Source organism: Gnatocerus cornutus, chromosome 4, assembly GCF_029298725.1.
Source record: "Gnatocerus cornutus isolate USDA-ARS CGAHR chromosome 4, icGnaCorn1.1, whole genome shotgun sequence".
Classification (NCBI taxonomy): domain Eukaryota; kingdom Metazoa; phylum Arthropoda; class Insecta; order Coleoptera; family Tenebrionidae; genus Gnatocerus; species Gnatocerus cornutus.
The window spans coordinates 21198055-21222904 of NC_142236.1; the positions used below are offsets into that span (position 1 = coordinate 21198055).

Consider the following 24850-nt stretch of genomic DNA (forward strand, 5'->3'; position numbering starts at 1 on the left):
AAAATCAGCGAGATGTCGAAGGGAAATTTGAAATTTTGCGTTTTCGATTTTTTGGGTAATGCCGCAATAACATTGAATCCTAAAAATGGCCCTCAAATTAAGAACGTCTTAAAATACAATCCACATTAAATCGAACTTTATTTGGAGGTCCTGGATAGCAGGAAAAAAATAAAATTTGAATTCTCCTGTTATTTCTATATGTTTAGCAATCCGAGGGACATCTAGTACGTATTCTTGCCCATCTTGACTTAAAGTCGTTTGATTGTGGTAAATTGTAAAGCACTTAATTACTTTGTTATTACTGTTACTTTTGACAACATTGTGTAAGTTTCACATGTCAAATTGACAGTAATGCATAACTACACTAAAATTTTCAAAATGTCAAGAATTGTTCACTATTCTAATCATACCTTTAGTTTCTCTTATGTAATATAAATAAAATGTAGAAAAACTCGTGTTTTAATCAGTCCTCTAATTTGTGGGTCATAAAAGTTTTATTCTCCGTCCTTTCACAAACCTTGTTTGACCTTTCAGTCTTATTCTACGTATTTTTAATTAAGAAATTAGACGAAAAACAATAATATATCCAGCTTATTTGCATATTTTTTTGATTTAATTCGATTAACAAATAAATATCATCGAGTTTCGTACCAGTCAGTCCAAGAAAAACAATGGAGGTCTTCCAAAACAGTGAAGATGTTTGGGAACAAGTCGTGAAGAAATTCAACAAAACCATAAAGTCGTTAGATGAAGACGTTTCTTTACTAGCCGAGTGGTTAAAGAGCCACCCTCACCTCCCAAAGGAGGTGTTAAGTGAGTGTTGACTGCAACCCCTACAAGAAGTAATGTGCCATTTTAGGCTGTAATTGTTTCCGAAACTTCTTGCTTCTCAGCGAGTTTAACGTGGAAGCAGCCAAGCAAAAGATTGAAAATTACTTTACTTTGCGAATTAACTTTGAAGAGGCGTACGGCAAATGTAATCCACAGCTGGAATTTAATGAACTTCTTTGCAAAACAGCGTAAGAAGAGGTGAGAAAAAACGAAAGAATTGTTAGAGGTCTTGTAGGTTTATGATGTCACTTTTGCTGCAGCTTTGAAGATAACTCCACCTTTAATCTACAGGTCTTTGAAATTGTATGAGGTACCTAAACTAAGAGGGTTTTGCTTGCCTTTGATTGTATTTTCTAGGAAATTTATTCTATGCCACTTAAAGCCGTCTATATTATGAATCTGCCGTTGTTTGCCGCTTTCATATTGTCGCTCGTCAAAAAACTTTTGAAGCCTCAACTTGCAGAACGAGTAGGTAAAAAACTTGTGTCTAATTTGCCGTTACTTTTTTTTTAAGATTCACATTATTAAGGATGCTGATGACATCAGACAAGTGCTGCCTTTAGATTTGTTACCAACAGACTTTGGAGGTGAAGGACCATCTTTGGCTATGATGGAAGGTATACTTTGAGTAATTTTATGTTGGTAGTGACAAAATGCTTTTAGAAGGTTTACTCAAACTGTATGAAGAAAATTTTAACCTGTTTTTACTTTTGGATAAGATGGAAATTATAGTATAAGTCTTATAGATCAGAACCAACTGGAGCTTTTGTGTACTTATGTATAAGTAAAACTTGTATAGAGCGTTAAAAAAAACCCAAGAAACCAAAAAAACTTTTCATTCTCCACAGACTTCCAATTCCTAATGATTTCTTAACATCGCAAAATTGCTCAAAAGATCCTCCACAGTCTTGACAACTTCGATACTCCAAGTTTCAAACAAACTTTGTCCCTCCCTAAAAGACCACAAAGCATTTTAAAGCTGTTGATTCGAACAGTTTTCAGCTTACCTGTCTTTAAACATTTTAGTCCAAATCCATTTCACGAACACCAATTTTAAGGGGATATCTAACAAACTGTAACGGTAAATTCTGCTTCAACATTCTGCGTAAAGAAAAAAATTATACACCGTGGTCCACGAGTGATAATGAGCCTGACCAAACTCAAACTGCAACCCAACATACATTTTCATAGCATTCGTTGCCAAATTTATATTTACAACAAGACAGCTGTCAGAGTTTCGACAAATTCTTTCACTCAAGACAGTTTCTAATCGCATGTGGAATTTCTGAAATCTTAAGCAGGTAAAAGCAATGCTAAAACTTAGCAGTCTTCATAAATTAAAAGCATAATAACGTGAGTAGATTGTTCCGAAAAATTTGTCAATTTTGACGTTCATTTCAAATATCTACGACAGCTATGAAAATGTATGTTGGGTTGCAGTTTGAGTTTAGTCAGGCTCATTATCACTCGTGGACCACGGTGTATAAAACATTTTAAACATCCAAACGTCAAATGTAGCATCTCCCTTCAACCCTCATTATTTGTAGATGGCACTCTTTTAGTGAGTTACCCATGGTCAGTCTGCTTACTACAGTAATAAAACCATAAAAAAAACTACTTCTTAAAACCCCAGCCCGAGTGGTTTAGATTATTATTATTACTATAGTGGGCAGATTTACCACGGCGAGTTTTGTTTATTAAAATTTAACTCGAATAAAAATCGTTTATAAACAGAGTTAACTTCGGAATACAGAATCCCCAGAATACATTTTGGGTCCCGTATACAGGGTGGCCCACCTAAGACTTTCGGGCTCAATATCTTTGTCATTTATGAACGGATTTTTCCAAAATTTTAAATATAATTTCTTGAATAGGTAAGGATGATGTGACATTACCAGCGTCATCCTTGTCTTAAAAATGTTAATTTTACTTGTCTTATTTTAAATTTTAATTAGTTAAGATTTATGTCATTTTATAGAACATCAATATTTATGCGAGTGTGCCAAAACTCAACCGTCTAGCTAGTCAAGTTGCCGAGAAAAAGAGAAAAAAGACCCTCAACATTTCCAAAAGATGCAAAATCATAGTCGGCTATGAAAAAAATAATTTCCCACGCCCCATTTTGGACATCCCTGCGTTCGGTCTGTCAATAATCGCTGACGTCGTGATGTTCTTGACATTTGTAATATTTTTCATTTGAGGTTATGATTACTTTTGAGCATGATGGTGAAAATCATTGATTTAAACTTGCGCAGAACGATTTATCTCGATCTTTTGAAGTTGGAAACTAATCACAATGCATCAGGCAACGTTTTGGTGCAAAAAATGCGTAGGCACAAGGAAATGTGAGTAAAAAACTTATTGAAAGTTGGTTATCACCAGAAAAATGATTGCAGAATGGTTCGCTATGAGGTGCAACTAGAATTCACGACTTCTTTAGAAATGCAACTGGTTTATTGGAAATGGAAATTCAGTATGCAGTGAAGCGATTTGACTCATTTATGATTGCATTTACGTTAAACCAGTTATTTCACTTATGATGAAGACAGAATTAGATGATTTCATCCTTTTTCAGCAAACTTCTTTACTGCGCCTATAAAATGTATGGTACTAGATAGTTTTAACATTTTTCTTTTGTTTAATAATGTCATTAATCCAAAGTAGATTAAGCTCGAAGCTCCAATATGTGAACTGCCGTAGTCAAGAAGTCAAAATTGGTTCATAATACATATGAAATCTAGGACGTAGTGCTGCTATCGAAAAATGCTGGTGCAGAATTGAGCTATGTGCCATTTGTGCGCATTAGCTTGTACCTACATGAGTGTTTGAATCACTTGATTCCCAAATGAATGTCGGTAAAGTTGGTATGCAAAAGTAACGAAGAATGCTGTATCGTTGAGTGGCCCAGTACCTACAAGACCAACGACAAAGACAAGTTTACCCATGTCAAAACGGAGTTTTATGGTATTTAGTGCCTATACGACTAATAAATTCGTATGTTTCAATTATGATTTGTAGAAACAAGGTCGAATCGACAAATGTAGGCACAATTCTGCACACTTTTAAGACCGCCATGCTAAAAGGTGTTATTAAGAAAGTTTCTTCAAGTCCAAATTAACCGTACAGTATCATTATTATTTCGTTTCGAAAGATTGGCAAATGAAACTTTGAATAGGAAATCAACTAATCATACCAAGACGTATAAGTAATATGGAAATCAGATACATGTACTTGCCTACAACTACGCGCTTTTGGATCACCAAAAACGCATGATAGTGTGTTACATTTTCTAAGGTCATTGCAAATTGTAGGAAAATACTGTTTACATCTGATATTTCAGATTCGTGCTTTCGAACCGAATATGCTGCATGATGTTGCGAGTTGTATTTGTTCCTTCAACAACCCTGCGATCTACCTAACGATCTAGGACCACTATTATGATATGGAAAATGTGCTTGCACGGTATCATGACGATTTCTTACTAAGAAAGAATAACGAGTCAAAGAAATAGTGCAAGAAAGAAATGAAACAAAATGACAACAAACATCATCTATACCTACGTTCCAATGAAAATTGCAAACATGATATTTCTATCAAAGTATCGTCGGCCGATTCTTTCTATGGGACAATTCTTTAAACGAACATTAACTTTAGGGCATTGAAACATTGAAACATTCATTAATAACTTGGACGAGTGAAAAAAAGACGAACAAGACTGAAACACACTGAACGGACACACTGAAAATGATGCAGTACTTCAACACGGACTGTTACTTTAAATGTAGAACCTGTTCTTTCTCATTGAACCGCCAAAAGATGCAAATATGAAAGGGACTTTCATTGACACCCTATCGCACCCTGTTGCAAGCATTAAGAACGATTGCAGAACGTTCTGGACGGTGTTGTTGACCACCATGAACGACTATGCCACTTGGATTCTTCTAACATGGGTGGATATGTTTGACGGACAGTAACCAAGCTGCTAAAAGTGCAAAACCCTGCTTGATGAATTCGATGAAGAGTCGCCGCAACATGATATGGTAAGTGTTCAGCAAAGGCAAGTGACTAGTACCATCGAAGCAATTGTTCCAGTTGAAAGCGACAAGCGATTTGCTCGGACCAAGGGACCGCAAATTCATTCTTCACCATCACAGAAGATATTCAAAAACTTATGCTGCCCCTAATTGTTTGTGTCCATTTCGTTACAAGAAAGTAAAAAGAAAAGCCATATCTCATCGCATCGCCAACAAGCAAAATGGTAGTGACCAAACGCTTACAATATTCCAGCATTATTTGCACTTGTTATAAATGTTCAAAGTACAGAGACATGTTGTAACAGTGTAAATATCTGATACATTTGTAAATTTTTGTACATTCGGTCATTACTATTGTAGAAAATATGGTGTTACATTGCTATAATTGTCACTGGTATAGTTTATTCACTGTCAAAACTTTTTACCCTACAATAAAATACTTTGTAACAAATTATTTGTTAATCAAAGTAAATCAAAGTAAAGTGGTTTCCTGAAAAAGGACGAAATCTTGTGATCATCTAATTCTGTCTTCATCATAAATGAGATTACTGTTTTAACGCAAATGCAATCATAAATGAGACAAATCGCTTCACTGCATACGTGTCACTGAATTTCCATTTCCAATAAACCTGTGACAGTGCTAAAGAAGTCGTGAATACTAGTTGCACATCACGTCGTTGAAGTTAGCGTCATTTTATCGGATTCGTTTTCATAAATTAAACGCCGCAGTGCTTCGCCTCAAATGACGCATGCATGCCGGTCGCACTTTTCACATGCGAATTTCCAACGATCGTCGCCTTTTTTTCACACAATTTTTGACCAAATGACACCGTAATGACCTTCTGCCCCATCTTCAATCAAAATTCTCCTTCTACATGAGAACAAAGTGGTAAAACTCCACCCTTAACCTAACTAGAAAATTATTATTCATTTCAACCTTCAATAGTAATGTAGCTTCATAAATACGACATCGAAAAATTACAAATAAATCACTTAGTAATCCCCCATATCGCATATACGCCCACCACCCGTCAGAGGGTGGCAATCTCAACCCCTCAAACACCACCTCCCACTATTTTGAAAAATCCGCAATGTAGCCTTTTGAATTTGACATGGAAAAATTACAAATAAATCACTTAGTAATCTCCCATATCGCATATACGCCCACCACCCGTCAGAGGGTGGCAATCTCAACCCCTCAAACACCACCTCCGATTATTTTGAAAAATCCGCAATGTAGCCTTTTGAATTTGGCATGGAAAAATTACAAATAAATCACTTAGTAATCTCCCATATCGCATATGCGCCCACCACCCGTCAGAGGGTGGCAATCTCAACCCCTCAAACACGACCTCCCACTATTTTGAAAAATCCGCAATGTAGCCTTTTGAATTTGAACTCGAAAAATTACAAATAAATCACTTAGTCATCCCTTATATCGCATATACGCCCACCACCCGTCAGAGGGTGGCAATATCAACCCCTCAGACACCACCTCCCACTATTTTGAAAAATCCGCAATGTAGCCTTTTGAATTTGAACTCGATAAATTACAAATAAATCACTTAGTAATCCCCCATATCGCTTATACTCCCACCACCCGTCAGAGGGTGGCAATCTCAACCCCTCAAACACGACCTCCAACTATTTCGAAAAATCCGCAATGTAGCTTTTTGAATTTGACATGGAAAAATTACAAATAAATCACTTAGTAATCTCCCATATCGCTTATACTCCCACCACCCGTCAGAGGGTGGCAATCTCAACCCCTCAAACACCACCTCCCACTATTTCGAAAAATCCGCAATGTAGCCTTTTGAATTTGACATGGAAAAATTACAAATAAATCACTTAGTAATCCCTTATATTGCATATACGCCCACCACCCGTCAGAGGGTGGCAATATCAACCCCTCAAACACCACCTCCCACTATTTTGAAAAATTCGCAATGTAGCCTTTTGAATTTAAACTCGAAAAATCACAAATAAATCACTTAGTAATCCCTCATATTGCGTATTTTCCTAGTTCTTTTGAGAGGGTGGCAATCATAACCCTCTTTCTACAGTATCCGGCATTTTTCAAAACACCTCAATGTAGCCCGTTCAAAATATGTAATATAAAAAAATGTATAAATAAATCGTTTGTTAATTTACATAAGGATTGCCCCCACCGTCAAAGGGTAGAAAACCAGCACCCTTTATGTATTCACGTTCTGTAAATGTAAAAAATTTAAAATTTAGCATAACGTCATTAGTATCAAGAAAATTTAAAAAATTTACTGAATAATGTTTTATTTCAAAAATAGCTTTACTAACTCTCAAAGAGTATCGTTTTATTTAAACAAAATAGCCAGTTTTTTTTATCTAGCAACCCAGAATACAGCTTCTCTTTTTTAGATTTGCAGACTTTACAGGGGATACATTTTACAAATGAGGAGCAGACTTTCAAAATGCAGTTTGTCCTTAATTGCATATTTTTAGAAATTAATAAAATCTGCAGCTCCTTTAAGAAATCTCAACCCTGCAGCTCTGCAGCTCCTTTAAGAAATAACTTGCATTTTTAAACATGTAGCAATAAAATAACGAAAATTATGTACTATTTGCACACAAATTTCACGACTAGAATAGAAGAGAATTTCGCAAAAAAACAAAATGGCGCCAATATCTCAATTTGTGAAAAAATGGATAAACTGCACTTTGAAAGTCTGCTCCTCAAATAGGATCTGAAGAAACGTTATTTCATTTGAAAACATCGTAGACAAAATGGCGGGCCGACTGATTATGTAGCCAAGTGCATTTCATATTGTAAATCAAATAGAGCTAGGTAAATTAAATTAAATTAAAGGAAATTAAATGGTTCCGTCACGAAACTAAATATTACAATTTGATGCCTAATAGGTGCTAAATGACAAAATGTGCAAGAGGTTACAAAATGTTACAAATCGAAATTGCAAATTCTAAGTAAAATTATCTATACGCATGTACCTATTCCTTAAAATATCAATTATTATCCTGTGTAGGGTAGACACCACCCAGGGTTTTCTATTACAGTTCACCAAACGATCTAGTGCTGTTGTGGCTTTGACTTTTTAAACCGTTTACAGCAATTTTATCGCAAACCTTCATAAACATAATCGTCCTCAAGTGGTTGGGTCTTATCTGCATTGAAATATAGTAACCTCAGTTGACATATACCTAGTAAACATTTTATGGCTTAAGTCAAACCACCCATAGAAATAAAACTGGGTGTTGTAAACTGCAGCCGACAAATTTCTAGGTAGAGGGTTGACCGATGGTTGAATAGGCCCGGACTCATTTCGTGCTCATTTATGGTCCCCAATCGCAAGGATAAGTACTGCCCGGCCCTCTCATAATGTGGCCATAAAATTTACTAGGTATATGTCAAATGGGTTTACTATAAACCGGTAGGATAGACGTATTTTGAAGAATTCTATTGTTTCGATTTGTAAGACTGACCAGCTGGGTAAAAATGTGTATTCCGGTTCAGATCTAACCACCAGAGAATGTTTATGTTTATGGGGGTTTGCGGTAAAGTAGCTGTAAACGATTTAAAAAGTCAAAGCCATAACAGCACTAAATCGTTGCGTGAACTGTACCTCCGTGTCGACGCAGCTCCGAGCCTTGACAAAATCACGTACGTCTGATAAGTAAACGATTAATGATAACAATCACATACATAAATTCCTTGCTGGTGACGTGTCAACGAAAAGGATGGTCAAAACAAAACAACCAACTTAGCGAATTTTTTATTGTTATTAGTCTAATTAGATAATTAGGTGGGTACTCAAAACAGAGTGTCTCAGAACTGGCGAAGATAAGTTAACAACAGATCCTGGCTAAATTTGCTAAAAACAAATTAATTAATGCAATATAAAATTAAACAATCAAATACGTTTCTTTTTGTGACAAAAACGATGTTGCTAAGTATCTAACAATGTAAGGTACATTTGAATATTGATTCATAAAATATTTGTGATTGGTTGGCGTTACATTGCTCTAATGTAAAATCTAAGGAGCTATTTCAATTTCATTTGCTTAATGCAATAATTAGGCAGAACCTGAGGTTATCGAGTCGTTCAGAAATTCTGAGACACATACATAGTATGTATATGCATTGATTTTCTCAAAATTATTTGTATTTATTTACCTTATAAATAAAAAGTAAATTTAGTTAAAATAAAAATCCAAAGTCCATGCAAAATTGAAATTTCAAATGTGTTACGAAAACCTGTTGCAGCTATTTTTTAAAGAGACAGCGGAAGAGGACATAACAGATAGCTATTTCCTTTAAATAACAAAAAAGTCAAGCAAACCTGCTTGGTAATCTATAATCTATAAAACCTCTATTTTTGTATCTAAAGTTTGAAGAAACTCTAAGGAAAATTTAATGAAAACCTCGAGACATTTTGCGTAAGATTAAACGGCAAAAACGGGCAGTTTTAATTTTCAGATAAAATATCGATTTTAACGTATTCTCGTAAAAAATCCCATGTTCAGTAATTACTTCAAAAAAATTCTGGTGCATAGTCAAAACACAATGGCCGTAAATTCAATAAAAAAAATTAGAATGCAACCTACAATTTTACAAGGTGCATTCTGGGTTGTCAGACTAAAAGGTATTATTTTGTTTAAACAATTACACCTTTACCCTCTAACAGTTGGAGGGTGTAAACCGGATATAAGAAATTAGCGATGTCATCGGACTAAATAAAAGTTTTTTGAAAAAAGTTGAAAGTTGTGGAAAGGGGTTGAGATTGCCACCCTCTGACGGGTGGTGGGCGTATATGCGATATGGGAGATTACTAAGTGATTTATTTGTAATTTTTCGAGTTCAAATTCATAGGGCTACATTGCGGATTTTTCGAAATAGTGGGAGGTGGTGTTTGAGGGGTTGAGATTGCCACCCTCTGACGGGTGGTGGGCGTATATGCGATATGGGAGATTACTAAGTGATTTATTTGTAATTTTTCGAGTTCAAATTCATAGGGCTACATTGCGGATTTTTCGAAATAGTGGGAGGTGGTGTTTGAGGGGTTGAGATTGCCACCCTCTGACGGGTGGTGGACGTATATGCGATATGGGAGATTACTAAGTGATTTATTTGTAATTTTTCGAGTTCAAATTCATAGGGCTTCATTGCGGATTTTTCGAAATAGTGGGAGGTGGTGTTTGAGGGGTTGAGATTGCCACCCTCTGACGGGTGGTGGGCGTATATGCGATATGGGAGATTACTAAGTGATTTATTTGTAATTTTTCGAGTTCAAATTCATAGGGCTACATTGCGGATTTTTCGAAATAGTGGGAGGTGGTGTTTGAGGGGTTGAGATTGCCACCCTCTGACGGGTGGTGGGCGTATATGCGATATGGGAGATTACTAAGTGATTTATTTGTAATTTTTCGAGTTCAAATTCATAGGGCTACATTGCGGATTTTTCGAAATAGTGGGAGGTGGTGTTTGAGGGGTTGAGATTGCCACCCTCTGACGGGTGGTGGGCGTATATGCAATATGGGGGATTACTAAGTGATTTATTTGTAATTTTTCGAGTTCAAATTCAAAAGGCTACATTGCAGATTTTTCAAAATAGTGGGAGGTCGTGTTTGAGGGGTTGAGATTGCCACCCTCTGACGGGTGGTGGGAGTATAAGCAATATGGGAGATTACTAAGTGATTTATTTGTAATTTTTCGATGTCATATTTATGAAGCTACATTACTATTGAAGGTTGAAATGAATAATAATTTTCTAGTTAGGTTAAGGGTTGAGTTTTACCACTTTGTTCTCATGTAGAAGGAGAATTTTGATTGAAGATGGGGCAGAAGGTCATTACGGTGTCATTTGGTCAAAAATTGTGTGAAAAAAAGACGACGATCGGTGGAAATTCGCATGTGAAAAGTGCGACCGGCATGCATGCATGTCATTTGAGGCGAAGTACTGCGGCGTTTAATTTAAGAAACTGAATCCGGTAAAATGACGCTAACTTCAACGACGTTACAATGTAACTCCACTAATAATAGTAATAATAACTTTGTTTGGCCCAAAAATTGCTGAAGTTCAGACCCATCCTTTCAAAAGCTCCGCGCTAGAGTTTGACAGACGGCAGCTGTTGTAAGTTCGGACTCAAGGGTTCGGAAGATGTCATTTGTTGTAACATAAGTGGCCGGCTCTCCAATTTCGCGTAAAAACACAAGTTTTTAGTGTTTTAGTGTTTCAAGTGTTTTAGTCGTGGTCACCAGCCAAAACCGTGTAAATTAAGGTAAATTTCACGATTTTTCCAACAAAGCCATGAACGGAGAGTTCTGTTGTAGAGCCAGATGGTTTTTTCAGTTTCTTGCGGAAATATTCAAAGATTATTGGGGGTAAATCAATTCTTTATTAGGGAGAAGGTTAAGAGAAAATTGAATGTTGCAGTTTTTGAGGTTTTAGAAATGCTTATTTTTGAGACCAATCAAAAATTGCAGACACCTTATAAAAAAGTAGGCGCTCATTGCCATCAGTCAACCCTCCTGTGTAAATTTTTCAAATTTCTTTTGTGAAAATCTGACTTTAAATTCTTTAGAGATAAAATTGAAGAAAAACTGAATTTAGCAAGTTTTGAGGTTAACTGGTTGTGTACATATCAACATCAGGAGAATAATGAAAGATTTCAATAAAAATTTGTGACCTTTGTGCTTATCTGCAACCTAAACTAAACGTAGACTTTTTCATTTCCAACTCAAACTCTACCAATTTCAAATTTCAAAAGTCCCGCGCTAGAGTTTGACAGACGGCAGCTGTCGTCAGTTCGGTAGATGTCATTTGTTGTACTCGTAAGTGGCCGGCTCTCCAATTTCGCGTAAAAACACAAGTTTTTAGTGTTGCCACGTGAAATTTTGTGTTCTGAATCATTCATGGAAGTGTTTCAAGTGTTTTCGTCGTGGTCACCAGCCAAAACAGTGTAAATTAAGGTAAATTTCACGATTTTTCCAACAGAATCGGGTTGGTCCATTTTAACCAAGAAAGGGGAGTTCTGTTTTAGCTTTTGGCTTTTCGAGTTTCTTTTGGAAATATTCGATTATTGGGGGTAAATCAATTATTTATTAGGGAGAAGGTTAAGAGAAAATTGAATGTTGCAATTTTTGAGGTTTTAGAAATGCTTATTTTTGAGACCAATCAAAAATTGCAGACACCTTATAAAAAGTAGGCGCTCATTGCCATCAGTCAACCCCTCGTGTGTAAATTTTCCAAATTTCTTTCTTGTAAATCTGACTTTAAATTCTTTAGATAGAAAATTGAAGAAAAACTGAATTTAGCAAGTTTTGAGGTTAACTCGTTGTGTACATATCAACATCAGGAGAATAATGAAAAATTTAAATAAAAATTTGTGACCTTTGTGCTTATCTGCAACCTAAACTAAACGTAGACTTTTCATTTCCAACTCCAACTCTACCAATTTCAAATTTCAAAAGTCCCGCGCTGTAGTTTGACAGACGGCAGCTGTCGTCAGTTCGGTAGATGTCATTTGTTGTAAGTGGCCGGCTCTCCAATTTCGCCTAAAAACACAAGTTTTTAGTGTTCCCACGTGAAATTTTGTGTTCTGAAACATTCATGGAAGTGTTTCAAGTGTTTTAGTCGTGGTCACCAGCCAAAACCGTGTAAATTAAGGTAAATTTTACGATTTTTCCAACAAAGCCAAGAACGGAGAGTTCTGTTGTAGAGCCAGATGGTTTTTTCAGTTTCTTGCGGAAATATTCAAAGATTATTGGGGGTAAATCAATTCTTTATTAGGGAGAAGGTTAAGAGAAAATTGAATGTTGCAGTTTTTGAGGTTTTAGAAATGCTTATTTTTGAGACCAATCAAAAATTGCAGACACCTTATAAAAAAGTAGGCGCTCATTGCCATCAGTCAACCCTCCTGTGTAAATTTTTCAAATTTCTTTTGTGAAAATCTGACTTTAAATTCTTTAGAGATAAAATTGAAGAAAAACTGAATTTAGCAAGTTTTGAGGTTAACTGGTTGTGTACGTATCAACATCAGGAGAATAATGAAAGATTTCAATAAAAATTTGTGACCTTTGTGCTTATCTGCAACCTAAACTAAACGTAGACTTTTCATTTCCAACTCCAACTCTACCAATTTCAAATTTCAAAAGTCCCGCGCTAGAGTTTGACAGACGGCAGCTGTCGTAAGTTCGGAAGACGTCATTTGTTGTAACATAAGTGGCCGGCTCTCCAATTTCGCGTAAAAACACAAGTTTTTAGTGTTCCCACGTGAAATTTTGTGTTCTGAAACATTCATGGAAGTGTTTCAAGTATTTTAGTCGTGGTCACCAGCCAAAACCGTGTAAATTAAGGTAAATTTCACGATTTTTCCAACAAAAGCGGGTTGGTCCATTTTTACCAAGAAAGAAGAAGAGTTTTCTTGTAGCTTCTCTAGATTCTTGTGGAAATATACAAAAACTATTGAGGGTAAATCAATTCTTTATTAGGGGAGAAGATTAATAGAAAATTGAATGTTGCGATGTTTGAGGTTAAGTCGTTGGTTGTATTAACGCCTTAATCTGATGAAGAAACTATAGAACATTTTTTTTCAAAAGAAGGATTGGTTAACCGAAGGTTTTTGAGTTGATTTTGATTTAATTCGTAATTTTGGTAATTTTAGTGTATGAAATTTGGGAAAGTTATTTTTTTTTATTTGTATATTGACTATTAAATTTCAAAATTGTACAGCCAAAAACACAGATTTGCTGCCAACTTTAGACGAGAGCATTGATGGTCACGTGCTCTAGTATAGCAAAATCCGTAATTTTGGTAGTTTTATTGCTACAGCTATGAAATTTGGGGAAGTGACTATTTTTGCGCCGCAATGACACATATTTTAGAAATTTTAATTTTTGAGACAAGCAAAAGTTTCCACATCCTTGACTAAATTTCATAATTTTGGTAATTTTAATGCTACAGTTCTGAAATTTGGGGAACTTACTATTTTTAAGTTCTGTAACTGTCAAATTGCAAAATTGTAGAACGAAGGACACAGAAAGTTGCAAAATCAGTTTCGTCTACAAATCGTTCGGACACTGTATATTTGGATTTATATTGGAACTCGACCTTGTCCATTCATTTCCCTCGGTTATGGCAATAGCACTACCTGATTATTTTTTGTTCGCTCAAGAAAAAAGTTATAAGATAAGCAATTAGGAAATTACGTAGGTATTAATCTCTTTATTGGAATCAGTTGTGTTTCGACTTTTGATAAAGACGGTCGTTTCGGAAATTTGCTACTCTGATAAAATATCTTGTAAGGTAAAGTACTAGCCCATCATATTCATTTATAGACATTTTGGAGAGTTTTCAATTCATAGAAACGTTAGGTGAAACGTTGTTCATTTTTTCAGTTTGTTAGCGTTAACAAAAGTTGTTTAATATACAGAGTGTTCATGTTTAGTAATAATCGGATTTTAAAGGAAGTTAGGTACATTTAGACTTTTTTGGTTCTTACAAATGTTTATCTAGGATTTGTGTTTGACTGTTGGATATGGCAAACAAAATTTGAAGATTGCTTTCAGAATTTTGAAATTTTTTTATTGAAACGGAAACATTCTTCTCAAAATTAACCGCTCAATATTAATTTTGAGATTTAAATTTTATTTGAAAGCACATATGAAACTCAACTTCATAATCGTCGTAAAAATTTCCATAGTCGTCTCACGCCATAGTGCTGGAATTCACTTAGGTCTTATGTATTCATTTTATCCTTCAATTACTTAATTAGTTGAAGGGCAGACAAGTTGAGCAGTACCGCACCACTGACAAACAATTGTTTTTTTTTGGCAAAAAAAGAGTTGGATAACAATATTGAAAACTTCGCGAATATTTTGGCCAATTTCAAGTTCAATTATATGAAAAAAGGTTCACACTAATAGACCTTTGTTGAAATATGCCTCGATTGATTTTCTTTCTGGAGGAAATATGTATGACAAATTCGCTATAAATCCTAATGTGACCCTGACGTCTTATTGCATACTTAAGAAGGACTTAAAATTAACGCCCCAGCGAAAACCAAATGTTTAAATTTTGTTGCATAGTGAAATTAGTGCTCATTATTTATTCTTTAGGCGTGTAGTGTCCCACTTCAAATTCAAATTTCAAACTTTTCGCGCCACAACGACCGCAGGAATTTTTGCGTTAAGAAGTTGGTGGACTTGGGAGTTCACCACCGCCGCAGCGGAGGAGGCGGGCGACGCCGGAGGCGATTCATTCTTGTTACGAGTTCGGGAGTACTAAGGTGTTGTGCTATCGAGTGCGTTTCGCCATATTTTTCACAGTGTTAATTTTAATCGCTATTTTGTTCTAATTTTTCATTTTTGTGTTTTTTTTTAATTTTTTGTTTGTTAAAATCTTTTAAACAATTTTTTTTTACCCATTAATTTTAACGGGAGTGTGGTGTTATTTTAGGGCCCCTTGTAGAAGCGCTTGTGCGTTGTCACCTTTTGGTATGTAATAATTTTTGTCATTTGTTGTCTGAAGAAGGAAGTCACCCCGGATTCATGTAAAGTAGTCATTTTCCCTACAATTCTAAAGTAACGCGTTTTTTTTCCGCTGACGTAAGCGTCTGGATTCAACCAGTGTTCGCCCACCGTCCGATAAGCCACGTGCAGAAGCAGTTTAGATTCGTGGAAACCTGATAGTTTTGGGAACTGGAATTTTTATTCGATTCAGTTCAAGGAATTTATACTGTTGAGTTCGAAGGATTAAAAATAGAATAGGATTTTAAAGAAATTGTGAAATACATGAAATTAACTGGGAATGTCTTTTTGGATCACTCTGTGTCATTTGTGAACAAAAACGAGTACATTTTTCCGAAAGTCCACGACTTTCTCTTCCATTGTATTTTATCGAAACTGAAAATTTATGTTTATGTATTTTATGTATGTCCCTTGATTTCTTAGATGCTTAGACTTTTTTCGTCACAAAAGACACAACATAACAAATAGCCTCTCGCGTTAATGTTAGTACATTCTTTTAGAGTGTGATCAATTCAAAATTAAACTTTGATTTTTGACTTTCGAAAACCCTCCAGTGCTGGAAGCTTGTTACGTGGGACTCTCGGGGTAGTCAGGGTTCACCTAACTAGCGGGTCTTCCGCGGGTGATGTTGGTTACTCTTAATCTGGCCATAATTTGTTAGTACTCTCGATAAGACACCGCCTGTATGTTGCGGAATAGGAAAAATTGTCTTCGGGTCTTCCGAAAACATAATCTCGTCCTGTTTCTGTCTGTCGCCTTTGAAAATAATTATCTTTTATTAATGTTTATTGATAAATTGTTTGTACATGTCTACTTGGTAAATTGTGTGTTGTTTTTCATTGTTATTTTGTTTTCAATCATTTTTGTAGTTTGATCACACTCACAACAGAGAGAATGGGAGATTTTTGTAGTTTTTTTGATGTAATTCACTTTCCGTTAATTTGTTTATTGCATCTTTGTACCGAAACGTTTCTTTGTAAAGTGACTTCCTTTGAGATTAAAAATTATTAAGTATTTTGTAACATGATCAAATCGTCTGTTCAAATGCTTGTATTTCTTGAAATGTTAAGAATGGACACGTAGCTGTAAAATTTAAATCAAAACCATTCAAACTTCTTAAGTTTGAATAAAACAAGTTAAACCACATTTGGTCTGGTGTATTTTTATTTCTTTGTGTTGGTACGCTCTTCCTAAAAGACGATGCACTGCTTTGTATCTAATGAACATCCGCCTTCACAACACAACGTAGGTCCTAGCCGTTTCAGACGATCACGGTTTTCGGCCGTTTTATTTATTTTAAAGTTCGCGGTTCTCGAGTTTGGCGGTTCATTTGAATTTTGGCGGAATTGGGTTACAGATCATTACAGGCGTGTTTGTAGTTTCGTTTAAAAAAGACGTGTTTGAAAAATTCGAAATTTGGGTCAATGTGTTATTATAAAATCTGATTATTGCAAGGCACTTTAAATACCGGGTGTTCCAGAGACTGCTGAACATAGGGAAATAACATGGGAAAATGAATTTTATTTTTTTCCTGCTCTCTCGAACTTCCAAATTGAATTTGGTCAGGGGTGGATCATTCTTTGAATGATTCTCAATCAGACCGTATTTTTTAAATTTCATGCTTTTACGGCATTATTAAAAAAAAACAAATTAAAAACGGTGAATTTTAAAGTTCCCGCCGGAATGTCGGTACATTTGAAATTGAATATTTGTCATTGTGACAGCCGAGTTAATCACCGTGAGTCCAACCTAACCTCACTTTTTAAAGATTTGGAGACTTGTTTTGGAGGACTAACAACGATGTCTAACGTTTCAAAATAATAGTAAAGTAAGTAAAGTAAAGTAATAGATAGTAAAGTTGCTTTAAAAACAATCTTCAAAGTTTGTAACTAAATAGAATGAGCAGCATTTATGCTACAACTGAAATGCACTCATTTGTCAGACGCTCTGTTAACGGATTATTTGCTTCACCAAGAGTCCAAATGCATTTTTGAAACGACAAAAAATATATGGCTGAGACTGTCAAACAGAAGAACACAGCCAAACATGTTTTTGTTTTTAATAAGAGTTCAAAGTTCTCGCAACATTTTGTCAAATTTTAACCATATTTTTGCACAGATTGAAGTTATCTACGTCAGAAATTAACAATTCAAGCTTAGAACAAGAGTTTTGAAACGTTAGACATCGTTGTTAATCCTCCAAATCTTTAAAAAGTGAGGTTAGTTTGGACTCACGGTGATTAACTCTGCTGCCATAATGACAAATATTTATTTTCAAATGTGCCGACATTCCGGCGGGAAATTCAAAATTAACCGTTTTTAATTTGATTTTTTTTGAATAATGCCGTATAAGCATCGAATTAAAAAAATTACAGTCTGATTAAGAATCATTCAAAGAATAATCCACCACTGACCAAATTCAATTTGGAGGGTCGAGAGAGCAGGAAAAAAATAAAATTCATTTTCCCATGTTATTTCCCTATGTTCAGCAATCGCTGGGACACCCGGTACATGTTTTTAATGTAAGGGAAGGAAGTGTTTTAACAAAAATTGCGTCGCATTCTTTAGTAAATTTCTATTTGATAGTTTTAATATTGCCGAAACGGGATTTTCCGCCAGTCTTGGGATGAAATGTCTTTTGAAAACGCGAGGCGAATTAATAACGAAATTGATAGATTTTCAATAAGGAGAAATAATTTTGAATGGCTGTGTGATATTTTTCCGTACGTTTTAGTCCTGTTTTTTTAATGCAGAATACGTAACTAACTGAGCTGCATTGTTCCTAATTAGTGAAAGGACAAATCAATTACAAATAAAATGCTAGAAATTTTTTTCCAAAAAAAAAGAGTTAAATAATCATTATTTAATAACCCCCGTAAAGTCATCGTTTATTTAGTTGTACTCCGAGTTTTGTGTAAGAAAGATGTCGTGCTACGGTGGCTCGAAATTTATTTTATTGTAGTTTAGTGATTGCCAGGGTTTAAAGGTAGGACTTGTACTATTAGTGCTACAGCTATAAAATTTGGGAAAATTTAGTAATTCTAAAAACTAGTGTTTTTAAATGAATATTACGGTGTCTGTGTTCGCGAAAGGGGTGTATTGTGGGACCCAAAATGGGGGGGAGTCACTCAGATTTAATTTATTTTTCCTATTCTGCATATTTGTCGACTAGAATTTCTGACATTTTATCTCTTCGATGTCAATCTTTTTATCTATTCAAACTTTCTCTTTTTTTTCAGTTTCCACCATTGATTTCGAGTGCCGAAATTTTTAGTGCGCGAGATAGATCAGTTCAGTTTCAGTAGTGTCATAATAATAAAACTAACATCGTTTTTAAAACAAAGTGAGTGAGTGGTTCCTGGTTCCTGCTTCCTGGAGGGGGATGCAGTGGTAGGAGCGCGACGATACCACTTAGGGATCAGGATTAAAGGGTAAGTTAACTGCTGGCTTGAAATCGTTGGCCAAATTTCTAAAAAAAAAATTTCTATTGCAGTAAGTCCGTGTGCGAAGACGATGGCGACGTTGGATCCAAACAAGGTAGGATTTTTTTCTTTCTTTTTTGGGTTGTCGCTAGAGGGCCAAATTTTTGACGGTTCAAAACAATTCGTGCTCGATATCTCGGAAACTATTTCAGATATCGGAATGCGGTTTGCGCCATTGTTTTTCACGCGATTTTTTACGTAAGAAATAGTTTTTAGATTTCCCAATAGTCGAAAGTTGCAAATTTTCACAAAAATTCATGACCAAAACTATGGCCAAACTTCTCATATCGATATCTCGCTTATTTTTTAGAGTAAACTTAAAATCCGGGATTTAAATTCAGATCCGACAACAAATAACCGAGTTATGGCCGATCAAAGTTTCGGATAGTTGATTTTCATTTTTTCTCATTTTTCCCAATTTTCAAAGTTAAATATCTCGGAAACTATTAGAGATATTGAGTTGCGGTTTGCGCCATCGTTTTTCTCGGCTCATTTTACGTTGGAAAAAGTGCTTAAAAGCCCAAAATTCGATAGTCGATTTTTCGCGAAAAAAAATTGTGACTCAAACGATGAAAATTTTTCATTTTTTTTTAATTTTTGGCCATAACTCGCAAACTATTTGTCCTATAGATCTCAAATTTGGCCAGTAGATAGATTTTGAGCTCCTCTTTCGAATGATATATAAAACAAAGGTATTAAACGTTGTTTTTACATTAAAAATAGTGATTGAAAATCACCCCAAAATGACCACTTCCGAACAGTTTTTGGTCAATGCTTTCTTTATTTCGTAGGTAAACTCAATAAATTTTGACTCATTTTACGCAGAATCTCACGCTGAATCCAAATCTGGAATTTAAATTCAGATTGGATAACAAATAACTGAGTTATGGCCGTTTGAATTTTTGGGTGGTCGCCAGATGGCCAAATTTTTGAAGGTTCCAAACAATTCATGCTCGATATCTCGAAAATTAGTTGAGATATTCGAATGCGGTTTGCGGCATCGTTTTTCTCGCGATTTTTTACATAAGAAATAGTCTTTAGATTTTCCAATAGTCGAAAGTTGCAAATTTTCGCAAAAATTTATGACTAAAACTATGGCCAAACTTCTCATACCGATATCTCGCTTATTTTTTAGAGTAAACTTGAGTTATTATACACCAGTGTACGCAGAATTTTACGCAGATTTCAAATTTGGGATTTAAATTCAGATACGACTGCAAATAACGGAGTTATGGCCGATCAAAGTTTCGGATAGTTGATTTTCATTTTTTCTCATTTTTCCCAATTTTCAAAGTTAAATATCTCGGAAACTATTAGAGATATTGAGATGCGGTTTGCGCCATCGTTTTTCTCGGCTCATTTTACGTTAGAAAAAGTGCTTAAAAGCCCAAAATTCGATAGTCGATTTTTCGCGAAAAAAAATTGCGACTCAAACGATGAAAATTTTTCAATTTTTTTATTTTTGACCATAACTCGTAAACCGTTTGTTTGATCGATCTCAAATTGAGCCAGTCGATAGATTTCGAGCTCCTCTTTCGAATGATGTATAATACAAAGGTATTAAACGTCGTTTTTACATTAAAAATAGTGATTGAAAATCACCCCAAAATGACCACTTCCAAACAGTTTTTGGTCAATGCTTTCTTTATTTCGTAGGTAAACTCAATAAATTTTGACTCATTTTACGCAGAATCTCACGCTGAATCCAAATCTGGAATTTAAATTCAGATCGGATAACAAATAACTGAGTTATGGCCGTTTGAATTTTTGGGTGGTCGCCAGATGGCCAAATTTTTGAAGGTTCCAAACAATTCATGCTCGATATCTCGAAAACTAGTTGAGATATTCGAATGCGGTTTGCGGCATCGTTTTTCTCCCGATTTTTTACATAATAAATAGTCTTTAGATTTTCCAATAGTCGAAAGTTGCAAATTTTCGCAAAAATTCATGACTAAAACTATGGCCAAACTTCTCATACCGATATCTCGCTTATTTTTTAGAGTAAACTTGAGTTATTATACACCAGTGTACGCAGAATTTTACGCAGATTTCAAATTTGGGATTTAAATTCAGATACGACTGCAAATAACGGAGTTATGGCCGATCAAAGTTTCGGATAGTTGATTTTCATTTTTTCTCATTTTTCCCATTTTCAAAGTTAAATATCTCGGAAACTATTAGAGATATTGAGATGCGGTTTGCGCCATCGTTTTTCTCGGCTCATTTTACGTTAGAAAAAGTGCTTAAAAGCCCAAAATTCGATAGTCGATTTTTTGAGAAAAAAAATTGCGACTCAAACGATGAAAATTTTTCAATTTTTTTATTTTTGACCATAACTCGTAAACCGTTTGCTTGATCGATCTCAAATTGGGCCAGTAGATGGATTTCGAGCTCCTCTTTCGAATGATATATAAAACAAAGGTATTAAACGTTTTTACATTAAAAATAGTGATTGAAAATCACCCCAAAATGACCACTTCCAAACAGTTTTTGGTCAATGCTTTCTTTATTTCGTAGGTAAACTCAATAAATTTTGACTCATTTTACGCAGAATCTCACGCTGAATCCAAATCTGGAATTTAAATTCAGATCGGATAACAAATAACTGAGTTATGGCCGTTTGAATTTTTGGGTGGTCGCCACATTGCCAAATTTTTGAAGGTTCCAAACAATTCATGCTCGATATCTCGAAAACTAGTTGAGATATTCGAATGCGGTTTGCGGCATCGTTTTTCTCGCGATTTTTTACATAATAAATAGTCTTTAGATTTTCCAATAGTCGAATGTTGCAAATTTTCGCAAAAATTTATGACTAAAACTATGGCCAAACTTCTCATACCGATATCTCGCTTATTTTTTAGAGTAAACTTGAGTTATTATACACCAGTGTACGCAGAATTTTACGCAGATTTCAAATTTGGGATTTAAATTCAGATACGACTGCAAATAACGGAGTTATGGCCGATCAAAGTTTCGGATAGTTGATTTTCATTTTTTCTCATTTTTCCCAATTTTCAAAGTTAAATATCTCGGAAACTATTAGAGATATTGAGATGCGGTTTGCGCCATCGTTTTTCTCGGCTCATTTTACGTTAGAAAAAGTGCTTAAAAGCCCAAAATTCGATAGTCGATTTTTTGAGAAAAAAAATTGCGACTCAAACGATGAAAATTTTTCAATTTTTTTATTTTTGACCATAACTCGTAAACCGTTTGCTTGATCGATCTCAAATTGGGCCAGTAGATAGATTTCGAGCTCCTCTTTCGAATGATATATAAAACAAAGGTATTAAACGTTGTTTTTACATTAAAAATTGTGATTGAAAATCACCCCAAAATGACCACTTCCAAACAGTTTTTGGTCAATGCTTTCTTTATTTCGTAGGTAAACTCAATAAATTTTGACTCATTTTACGCAGAATCTCACGCTGAATCCAAATCTGGAATTTAAATTCAGATCGGATAACAAAAAACTGAGTTATGGCCGTTTGAATTTTTGGGTGGTCGCCAGATGGCCAAATTTTTGAAGGTTCCAAACAATTCATGCTCGATATCTCGAAAACTAGTTGAGATATTCGAATGCGGTTTGCGGCATCGTTTTTCTCCCGATTTTTTACATAATAAATAGTCTTTAGATTTTCCAATAGTCGAAAGTTGCAAATTTTCGCAAAAATTCATGACTAAAACTATGGCCAAACTTCTCATACCGATATCTCGCTTATTTTTTAGAGTAAACTTGAGTTATTATACACCAGTGTACGCAGAATTTTACGCAGATTTCAAATTTGGGATTTAAATTCAGATACGACTGCAAATAACGGAGTTATGGCCGATCAAAGTTTCGGATAGTTGATTTTCATTTTTTCTCATTTTTCCCAATTTTCAAAGTTAAATATCTCGGAAACTATTAGAGATATTGAGATGCGGTTTGCGCCATCGTTTTTCTCGGCTCATTTTACGTTAGAAAAAGTGCTTAAAAGCCCAAAATTCGATAGTCGATTTTTTGAGAAAAAAAATTGCGGCTCAAACGATGAAAATTTTTCAATTTTTTTATTTTTGACCATAACTCGTAAACCGTTTGCTTGATCGATCTCAAATTGGGCCAGTAGATAGATTTCGAGCTCCTCTTTCGAATGAAATATAAAACAAAGGTATTAAACGTTGTTTTTACATTAAAAATAGTGATTGAAAATCACCCCAAAATGACCACTTCCAAACAGTTTTTGGTCAATGCTTTCTTTATTTCGTAGGTAAACTCAATAAATTTTGACTCATTTTACGCAGAATCTCACGCTGAATCCAAATCTGGAATTTAAATTCAGATCGGATAACAAATAACTGAGTTATGGCCGTTTGAATTTTTGGGTGGTCGCCAGATGGCCAAATTTTTGAAGGTTCCAAACAATTCATGCTCGATATCTCGAAAACTATTTGAGATATTCGAATGCGGTTTGCGGCATCGTTTTTCTCGCGATTTTTTACATAAGAAATAGTCTTTAGATTTTCCAATAGTCGAAAGTTGCAAATTTTCGCAAAAATTCATGACTAACACTATGGCCAAATTTCTCATACCGATATCTCGCTTATTTTTTAGAGTAAACTTGAGTTATTATACACCAGTGTACGCAGAATTTTACGCAGATTTCAAATTTGGGATTTAAATTCAGATACGACTGCAAATAACGGAGTTATGGCCGATCAAAGTTTCGGATAATTGATTTTCATTTTTTCTCATTTTTCCCAATTTTCAAAGTTAAATATCTCGGAAACTATTAGAGATATTGAGATGCGGTTTGCGCCATCGTTTTTCTCGGCTCATTTTACGTTAGAAAAAGTGCTTAAAAGCCCAAAATTCGATAGTCGATTTTTTGAGAAAAAAAATTGCGGCTCAAACGATGAAAATTTTTCAATTTTTTTATTTTTGACCATAACTCGTAAACCGTTTGCTTGATCGATCTCAAATTGGGCCAGTAGATAGATTTCGAGCTCCTCTTTCGAATGAAATATAAAACAAAGGTATTAAACGTTGTTTTTACATTAAAAATAGTGATTGAAAATCACCCCAAAATGACCACTTCCAAACAGTTTTTGGTCAATGCTTTCTTTATTTCGTAGGTAAACTCAATAAATTTTGACTCATTTTACGCAGAATCTCACGCTGAATCCAAATCTGGAATTTAAATTCAGATCGGATAACAAATAACTGAGTTATGGCCGTTTGAATTTTTGGGTGGTCGCCAGATGGCCAAATTTTTGAAGGTTCCAAACAATTCATGCTCGATATCTCGAAAACTATTTGAGATATTCGAATGCGGTTTGCGGCATCGTTTTTCTCGCGATTTTTTACATAAGAAATAGTCTTTAGATTTTCCAATAGTCGAAAGTTGCAAATTTTCGCAAAAATTCATGACTAACACTATGGCCAAATTTCTCATACCGATATCTCGCTTATTTTTTAGAGTAAACTTGAGTTATTATACACCAGTGTACGCAGAATTTTACGCAGATTTCAAATTTGGGATTTAAATTCAGATACGACTGCAAATAACGGAGTTATGGCCGATCAAAGTTTCGGATAATTGATTTTCATTTTTTCTCATTTTTCCCAATTTTCAAAGTTAAATATCTCGGAAACTATTAGAGATATTGAGATGCGGTTTGCGCCATCGTTTTTCTCGGCTCATTTTACGTTAGAAAAAGTGCTTAAAAGCCCAAAATTCGATAGTCGATTTTTTGAGAAAAAAAATTGCGGCTCAAACGATGAAAATTTTTCAATTTTTTTATTTTTGACCATAACTCGTAAACCGTTTGCTTGATCGATCTCAAATTGGGCCAGTAGATAGATTTCGAGCTCCTCTTTCGAATGAAATATAAAACAAAGGTATTAAACGTTGTTTTTACATTAAAAATAGTGATTGAAAATCACCCCAAAATGACCACTTCCAAACAGTTTTTGGTCAATGCTTTCTTTATTTCGTAGGTAAA

General features: G+C 35.0%; 1 protein-coding gene and 2 long non-coding RNA genes across 3 annotated transcripts; all 3 read left to right on the forward strand.

Moving 5' to 3' along the window:
• Positions 1-671: 671 nt before the first annotated feature.
• LOC148176694 (uncharacterized) lies at positions 672-1568 on the forward strand. The gene is made up of 6 exons (XM_088035167.1): positions 672-813; positions 860-976; positions 1092-1141; positions 1189-1299; positions 1346-1448; positions 1495-1568. The coding sequence occupies exons 1-6, from the start codon at positions 672-674 to the stop codon at positions 1566-1568; spliced, it is 597 nt and encodes a 198-aa protein (XP_087891293.1).
• A 1755-nt stretch (positions 1569-3323) lies between these two features.
• LOC148176695 (uncharacterized) lies at positions 3324-4509 on the forward strand. Its single transcript, XR_015770043.1, has 3 exons — positions 3324-3433; positions 3496-3795; positions 3850-4509. It is a non-coding gene; the product is annotated as an uncharacterized LOC148176695 (long non-coding RNA).
• Positions 4510-11760: 7251 nt separating this feature from the next.
• LOC148176696 (uncharacterized) lies at positions 11761-18914 on the forward strand. Its single transcript, XR_015770041.1, has 3 exons — positions 11761-11829; positions 18626-18817; positions 18880-18914. It is a non-coding gene; the product is annotated as an uncharacterized LOC148176696 (long non-coding RNA).
• Positions 18915-24850: the final 5936 nt, after the last annotated feature.